Raw genomic sequence first — 8,830 nt, forward strand, 5'->3', positions numbered from 1 at the left:
GACCAGCTCGTCTGGCACCAACAACCATGCCACGTTCAAAGTCACTTAAATCAACTTTCTTCCTCATTCTGATGCTTGGTTTAAACTGCAGCAGATCATCTTGGTCATGTCTACATGCCATTGAGTTGCTGCCGTGTGGTTGGCTGATTCTACATTTGTGTTAATGAGCAGTTGGACAGGTGTACCTAATAAACTGAGTGTAGGTCTGAAACTCTTCATGGCATACTCACACTCACAAACACACTTTAGTACAAGATTATCAAATAAACTATTCAGATTAATTTGTTGTAACTTTCACTCAAACATTGGTTTGCAGTGGTGCAGCCACATCCTAAACCAAAGTATTTCTCTTGTTTCCTCTAAGCCTTAACACTACAGATTACGCTGATCTCAGGGTGATGCTCCATGCTCCCATCAGAACATCTCCTAATGTTGTGATCCACCAAACCATCAGCGACCTCTTCCTGGAAACCTTCAAAGCTCAGGTGGAGCTGAATCAACCGTAYACACTTCCCAGTGGACAGGTAGACTGCAGCGCTGCTCAGAACTCAACAGCTTCCTCACACCTGAAGTGTAATATGAGTCTATGTCCCTAAAGGAAGTGGAGCCCTGTATCGGCTGCATGCAAGCTCCTGCAGGCACCAAGCTGGTCCGACTCTGCCAGGCTGCAGGTAAGAACCAGCTGGGAATCCTTGRTTTGTTTTCCAGGTTACAACAATAAACTTCATTCAGTTTTAAAATCCASTGTGAATTTATTGTGCATTTTGTCAAATGATCATAGAGTTAGCATCCACAGAAACATCAGGATCATGGCTAAAGTTCATAAGAATCTTTCTACATCCAAACAACAAGCAGTTAAATCAGAAACTAAACAWATAGTACAAAACGGTGTTAATGCAAATCTGTAAATATGTTTTCATGATTTTTGACTTTTACAGGAATGTACTGTAAGTCCAAAGAAGTACCAAATTCTGTTTTTAAGCAGAGGTCTTCTAATGATGGGGTTGTAGAGGTACTGCGGGGAGGGGAGTGGGGTATAATACCATTTTTTCCTTTTCAAAGTTGTGTCTTAAAACACACATTACCATGAATSAAACATGTAGCAAATGAATAAATTAACAGGGTTCCTGCAGATCCTTAAAAAGTCTTAAAAGGCATTKGATTTATCAATCCAAAAATAAGGCTTTAATTAGCCTTAAAATGTCTTAAAGCAATCTTTCAGGAGTCTTAAAAATGTTAACACGTTGTACATAGGATGATTCTAATTCATTTCAAATGTTAAAATAATTGGTAAAAATTATGTTTTTAAATATTCACATGCAGACATTCATTCCCCTTTGAAATCACTTCATGCTATTTCACATGCACATTGAGAAATGGCATGTTGAGWTGTTGTTGAGATGCATTCACATAACAACTGTTCATCTGAGCAATGTGAAATTCATTTCTTAATATGTTAATGCTGTCATTCCAAAAATACATTAACTTTTCTTACAAAAAATTGATGTCACAGGCAGTTWAGGGTTTCATCTACAGCAAATTGGGGTTAAGACCCCACTGTGGGKCCTAAAACTCCAAATTTTGGGTCGTCAGAGGATTTTCTAGAAATTAAGTGAAGTCTAAAACTGACTGCTAAGAATGTTTCTGCTATATTTAGATATGGATAAAAACACTTGGTCTATTAGCAATATTTTAATACTTCAATCTAACATACTTTAGTTTTTTGGGTTTCTGCCACAGGTTTTTTTTTTTGTCATTTGTGTTTATTGTGAAATTGGTCTTAAATTTAACTTCACTTAAAGTCTTAAAGGGTCTTAAACTGAACTTGCCTTAAACTGTAGGAACCCTGATTAAATAAGTGAGGCAGAAAATGACGTATCTCAGTCAGAAATGCACACATTGATTGAGAACAGCAGCTGAGTTCTGCTTCACTCACAGCCTGAACCTCCAACAATCCTGTACACAACCTGTAGGTCTGAACTGGCTTTTATTGCATCACTCCAGCTCCTAATGATACCAGTCAACTAGTGTCAGAATACACTTTGTATATGTGACCCATCACATTGATCTGAGGATGAGTCTTAGATGTTCTGTGGAGAAACAGGCAAATAATGTTTTGATTAAAACCTCTGCAATAGTTGAATTTWGTTCAAATATAATGARTGAATGCCTTATCAATGCATCATTTCAATGAATTGTACGAAATATCATCTTAAAGAGTTTTTGAATCACTTTTTTAAGCAGCAGAAACAATGAAAAGATTTTGAGCAAAAACACCTTAAATTTTTGATAATATCCACAAAYACAAGGTTTCCGCTTTACAATGACATCAAAAATTCCTCATTAGAACAACCTAAAAATAGGATTCAGATCAAATATTAATGTATTATTGTGATTACCAAGACAAAGTAGAAGTTCTGCCCCAAGTGGAGGAGTTTAAGTATCTCRGGGTCTTGTTCATGAATGAGGGAAGAATGGAGCAGGAGATCGACAGGYGGATTRGTGCTGCATCTGCAGTGATGCGGGCGTTGTACCGGTCTGTCGTGGTGAAGTGAGAGCTGAGYCAGAAGGTGAAGTTCTCGATTTACCGGTCGGTCTACATTCCTACTCTCATCTATGGTCACGAACTTTGGGTAGTGACTGAAAGAAGGAGCTCTCAGATACAAGCAGCTGAAATGAGTTTCCTCTGCAGGGTGTCTGGACTCTCCCTTAGAGATATGGTGAGAAGCTCAGTCATCCTGGAGAGACTCAGAGTAGAGCTGCTGCTCCTCCACGTCGAGAGGAACCAGTTGAGGTGGTTCATCTGGTTAGGATGCCTCCTGGACGCCTCCATGGTGAGGTGTTCCAGGCACGTCTCACTGGGAGGAGACCCAGAGGAAGACCCAGGACACACTGGGGGGACTATGGCTCTCAGCTGGCCTGGGAACACCTTGGGATTCCCCCAGAGGAGCTGGTCCAAGTGGCTGAGGAGAGGGAAGTCTGGATCTCTTTGCTTAGGCTGCTGCCCCCGAGACCTGACCCCTGATAAGATGGGAAAAAAAAAAACAGAACAAGACAAAGTAAAGCATAWCTCTGGAACCGCTCCTTATTTTAGGAAGATGAAGGAATCAAAATGCTGCTTAAAACAGGAATTTGAAAATGTGCTGAGGTGATTTTGAACTTAATTTGACTTAATCCTTAGTTGGATGTGATGAATCACATATATGAGGGTCTTTGCTCCATTTCTCCACCAGTGTAGGGGTCCCAGACTGAAAAAGACCCCTGTTATAAAGTGTTCTGAACATGTTTTTACTTGATTTTGAGTAAATCTGCTCCAGTTGGTTAACCTGCTGTAATCCTTTCTCACTGTTTCAAATGAAGAGAGTAAAAAATAAATGTGTGTGAAATTAAAATAAACTGTATTTTCAGGCAGGTTATAAAAAATAAGTTTTACAAATTAATATCCTCAYATTTCTTCACATTTATTGATGGAAMCARCATGATCARTTCTGTGCAGAATGACAAATTCTGACATTTTTTTTTTTACTAAAACCTTCTTAACTTTGCTGTAGTTTATTTAATTGTGGGCGGCTGTGGCAGAGTGGTTAGGAGCCGGTAGGTCGCCGGTTCACTCCCCTRTTCCAGCTGTCTCAGTTGTTGTGTCCTTGGACAAGATGCTTCAMCCCTAATGTCTCTGATGTGTGTCCCATCAGTGTAYRAAYGTGACTGGAACTGATTATTCTCCACAGCTGACTGTACATGTTAGTTTTGTAGAGACCTAGCGGAGTGCTGTGTGAATGGGTAAATGAGGACACAGACTGTAGTGTGAAGAGTTTTGATGATGCCTTTATTGTCATTGTACAGAGCACAATGAAATTACGTTTAAGAACACCCATTCAAGAGACACACATGACCAAAACATGGGGGAACAGGTGTACAGGTCATGCAGCAACCAGCAGGGGTCACGCTACCTTTAAAAAGAAAAACTAAATACCACAGAATATAGAGGAGGAAAAAAACAAAACATCCTTTTATATCAACGAAATATGATRCACTATAGTGCTTATAAAAACCCCTCTGCAGAGCAAGAATTTTTTTAGCCAGAGGAGTTCAGAGGGTGTGTATCGGAAGCCATGAATGTTGTGCACTTGTGTGAATATCTGAAGAATGAGTCCGAAGAATCCAGTCCCCAAAAGTTAAACACCATAATTCAGCCATAGTTTAGAATATTGGTGTTGATTGTTCATTCTGTGCAGCTTCAGGTTGACCTTCAGGGGATCAGATTACAGACAGGAGTGAGAGGCCACAAGTCGACGTAAACACCCAGGAGATTGCAGATCCACAGCTCTTCAAGAGCTGTGGATCTGCAATCACTGATCTCATTTAGAGATGAGGACATCAGAGTACTGCTTGGGTTGAAGCTCAGTCCACAGGGGAGCWAGCTACTGTAGCTTCACTCTGAACAGAGCCTGCTGTTCCAGCAGGTTCCAGCTCATGGCAGCCTTGAGCCTCACTGGTTCCTGAACATCTCAACTGATGTCCTTTCATCTGASGGGGACAGAAAAGTATTGGTCCATCAAACGAGTTCTTTAAAACAAATGGTTTTCATTCWATCAGACAGAGACTACCAACTTCAGTCAGTCTTGTCAAATTSTTAAAAGACCTTCTAGAAGCTTCARCACCACTTATAATGGTTTAGGTAGATGTATGTGTGAATGTGCATGTATAATTTTGACCATCTTCAGATTAAAGAAAATTCATAATAAATCCAAACTTGTTTTGAAAAAATGATTGAAGTTGAATGTTATRGAAACGTAGAAGTAAACWGTTAATATAAATCACTAAATAAATTAGATACCTCATAGCAGCATGAGCCCTGTGCATACGCAAAGCAGCAATGCACCAAAAGCCCCCTCCTCATGTATGGGGTCTATTGTAAAACCATTGGCTGGCGCAGTGTAGGTCGGACTCATCTACATTCCTGCCAAGTTGACGGTTGACCAAAAATCACTGAAAAAAATTAATACAGTACRAAAACAATAAGACCCCCACTTTGTGTGCAGGGGTCTTATTAAAATGATGAGTTTATGTAAACTTCTAACCACAGCTAGTAGTCCTATCATTACGATGAAAGGACACGTTTTTATGTTCTTACTACATGGAAGAAAAGACTTGCCAGCAGTCAGATTGAAGGTTGTTGCTTGTTGCTGGTCAGGTTAGAGTAAGTCTGCTGTGTTTTTAAAAACCCGGAGACACAAACCTGCATGAATGGACTAACTGACTCACCTGTGTTTGTCTTACAGGAGTGGACAATGCATCAGAGTGCCAGATGTGTTTCTGCAGACCAATGTGGTGTTTGATGTGTTTGGGACGATGGTTTGCAAGTCGCCAAGACCAGCAAAGACCAGAGACCTGGTTGTCTACCAGAGTTCCCTGTCCCACCTGTAGAGCCAAATTTTGTATCCTAGACATCTGTGTTGTTCAGTGAMAAATATATATAAATAAACCCAGAAGGACGTTTAGAGCTTGAGATAAGCYGCTGGTGTGTTTTCTAACATATTGAGCAATAAACCCATGAAAGAGTGGACATTCTGCTGCTTCCGCCTGTGGTTCATCTACAAGACACTTCTGTTCACTTTGGTTACACTGACTAACAGGATGCTTTATGTTTTTATTGCTGCTGYCAATCAATCATGGTCTATACAGTGTGGTGTGAACGTTTAGGCAGCCTTGTTAATTTTCCTGATTTACCTTTATAAATCATTGATTGTTTGGATAAAAAAATCTGTTAAATATATCATATAGGGGACAAACAGTGATATTTGAGAAGTGAAATGAAGTTGATATGATTTACAGAAAATGTGCAATAATTGGTTAAACAAAATTAGGCAGGTGCATAAATTTGGGCACTGTTGTCATTTTATTAATTTCAGTTGGAATGAATGACCTATGGAAGCGCACCGTCCTGCAGCGAGGATGTTTAAGTCTCTGACTGAAGGAGCTGCTCAGCCCCCCCACGGTTTCATGCAGATGGTGGTGGGGGTTGTCCATGATGGCTGTCAGCTTTGCCAACATCCCTCCTCTCACCCATCACAACCACAGGCTCCAGAGGACATCCCAGCACAGAGCTTGACCTCTGTACCAGTTTGTCCATCCAGTTCCTGTCCCTTTCAGTACATCCAGCCCCCCAGCAGACCACTCCATAGAAAAGGGCAGGTGCCACCATCGTGTCATAGAATGCCTTTAAAAGAGTCCTGCAGACACCGAAGGACCTCAGTCTCCTCAGTAGGTGGAGTCGACTCTGGTCCTTATACAGGACGTCTGTGTTTGTAGTCCAGTCCATCTTGTTGTTGAGGTGAACACCCAGGAACTTGTAAGAGTCCACTGTCTCAATGACTCTGCAAAAACTGTCCACCTAATCAAGTTTTAAAATCTTATATCCAGCCAAAAAAATATTTTTTTGATCTTGTTTTGAGACTGATTTACTAAACAAGAACTGATGGTGTCAGAATAATCATCTTGTTTTCAGAATGTGTAAGATTATTTGTCTTGTTAACCTGAAAATTTGCTATAACTGCTCCTCAGTTTAACTTGTTTGTTGCGCTAACRCCGAGCTAATACATATAAGGCAATATAGCGTCAGTGCTAGCACAAAGGCTAACAGGCTAAGCTGAGGTTCTTCTTCCATGAAGCAGCTCTGTTGTCCTCCATCCATATTTTCAGTTCCAGGCTGAGTCATTTCTACCTTCTCCTCTCTGTCAACGCTCTCTGGTTTCATTTAAAAGAGTCGATCATCAGATATTGTCCAAGATTAACCTTCAGGGTGGATATAGCTCGCTAGCAGCCTCGCACCGAGGACCTATCCACGTCATTATTTACCCAGAATGCTTTGCATGTAAATAAAATGGCTCTGTCCGTGTTAAAATATATTTTTAAAAATTTACAAAACTAAACAGCCTACAGTATTTTTATAGTCTTTATTTTACAGTTAAAATATATGTTTATCAAATAAAGTTTAATGTTACAACTAATTGTGGATCCCTTTAAGAGAGAAAACATTCTATATTTTCCTTTTTAATCATTCTTTAAACCATTCTCGATGATTGAGCRATCATCAGTTTGTGAAACTCAGCTCAAGCCTTTCTGGCGTCATCTAGCACGCCACATGAAAAGTTTTTTAAAACCCCGTCTTCATCACGCTGAGGCCCAGTTTGAACTTCAGCAAGTCTTCTTCACCACGTCTACAGGCCTGAAGGCAGTGAGCTGCTCTGTGATTGGCTGATCAGCTGATCATGTTACAAAGTGATTCAACAAGTGTCCTTAAAGTGGCCATAATTAACTCATTTACACCATTTTAGTCAAAAACTGATTCTTAGAATTCTGCACCACACCACACCCCCCCCCCAAAAAAAAACCCTGCAACTATGTGAATCAAAGTAAGAGCAGTTCTTACTTTCAACACATCCATCGTTTTTTAACTCACCCAGTGTGAGGATTGTGTCTTGTATGTCTCCCTCTGGTGTTTCCTCTGTGTTTTACACTTTCATCTCAGCCCTCAGTTTTTCAGTCCCTCTCTAGTTAATCTACTCACCTGTCAGCAGTTTTGTAATCAGTTCTCCTCAACTGTTGCCCATCCTCACTCCTCCTCTGTTTGCATAAATACTGGTCTTAGCTCCACATTACTTCACTGGTCCATTGTATGGCTTTGCCCTCTGTTTGGATTTTTTCTCCTGTGCTGCTGCGTTCCTTATGTTTTGCTGCCATGACAGCTTTTTGTTTTGTTTAAATAAATATTTACTTATTTAATCAAGTCTGCATGCCTGCATCTTGGATCCCACCTCAACCTTTAAACCTAACRGAATGGACCAGTCAAGAAAGGATCCAGCAGGCAGCAGTTTTTCTGGGGGATTTTCACCTGAAGAAGCCGACCACATTCGRAGGATTACCCAAGCTTATATCAGCGCTAAAGATACCTCCGTAGACCAGTGGGACAGGTTTGTGGCAGTAGATGACTTTGTGAAATTATTTACTCTTCACCAGCAACTGGCCCACCAGACGGGTACGAGAGATTTCTGCTCGAGGCACTGAAATACCAGAGGGTTCTCCGTGCCGTCCTCCTTCCTCCGTCCTGCTGGCAGTTTACCAAGACCTGCTGTGCTGAACCTTTGGGCCCTTCCTGTGCTCCAATATGGGTCAACGCCTCTGCCTCCTGTGTGAGGGATCTTGGGGAGGGAAAGGTGRTCCTTGGCCCAGCTCCTGTCGGGCTGTCCACGTCTGCTGCTGTCTCGGCTCTGGTGGCTGTGTCATCTCCAGAGTATCCTGACTCTAATCCTCCTCCAACCCATTGTCACCGCCGCCCCCGCCGGAGGAGAAGGGCCTCATCTCCAGAGATAGTCCCAATTGCTCTTGCCTCCCTGCTCCTCTGAGCTGACAGGAACCAGCATCTCCCCGAGAGCCGACCCCCCAACCTTCTTCTCTGGATGGGTCAGTGTTGACAGTCTTAGCGGAGGAGAAGTGGTTCATGAGTTTGCGGAGGATGAGCCCGATCCTGCTCCAGAGTTCTCCGAACCCGATCCAGAGAGTGAACCAGAATACGACCCGGACTGTGATCATGAGAGTGATCCATTCTGCCCCGAGTTTGCTGGTTACTTCCCTGCTGAACCGRTGGATCCCWGCTTCACTGAGCCGATGGTGTCTCGCTCTTCTATAGTGCCGCTGCCGAGGGGGGTCCMTGAGACCTCCAACCTCCTGTGTTCCTGAGAGGGTCGACRCCTCCTCCTCCTGTGTGGGTGCCCTTAGGGGGAGGGAAGTGGTGGTCRCCACCTCTGCTGCACTTYCGRCGGTGGTCACC

General features: G+C 42.1%; 1 protein-coding gene across 1 annotated transcript in view; it reads left to right on the forward strand.

Annotated features, from left to right (window-relative positions):
* Positions 1-5,571, forward strand: part of tmem129 (transmembrane protein 129, E3 ubiquitin protein ligase) — a gene marked incomplete in the record, with an annotated part of 21,532 nt that extends 15,961 nt beyond the window's left edge. The window contains 3 exon segments of the mRNA XM_014028267.1: positions 365-524; positions 599-671; positions 5,283-5,571. Of these exon segments, the coding sequence (XP_013883721.1) occupies positions 365-524; positions 599-671; positions 5,283-5,467 (418 nt within the window).
* Positions 5,572-8,830: the final 3,259 nt, after the last annotated feature.

Source organism: Austrofundulus limnaeus, unplaced genomic scaffold (genome assembly GCF_001266775.1).
Source record: "Austrofundulus limnaeus strain Quisiro unplaced genomic scaffold, Austrofundulus_limnaeus-1.0 Scaffold737, whole genome shotgun sequence".
Taxonomy (NCBI): domain Eukaryota; kingdom Metazoa; phylum Chordata; class Actinopteri; order Cyprinodontiformes; family Rivulidae; genus Austrofundulus; species Austrofundulus limnaeus.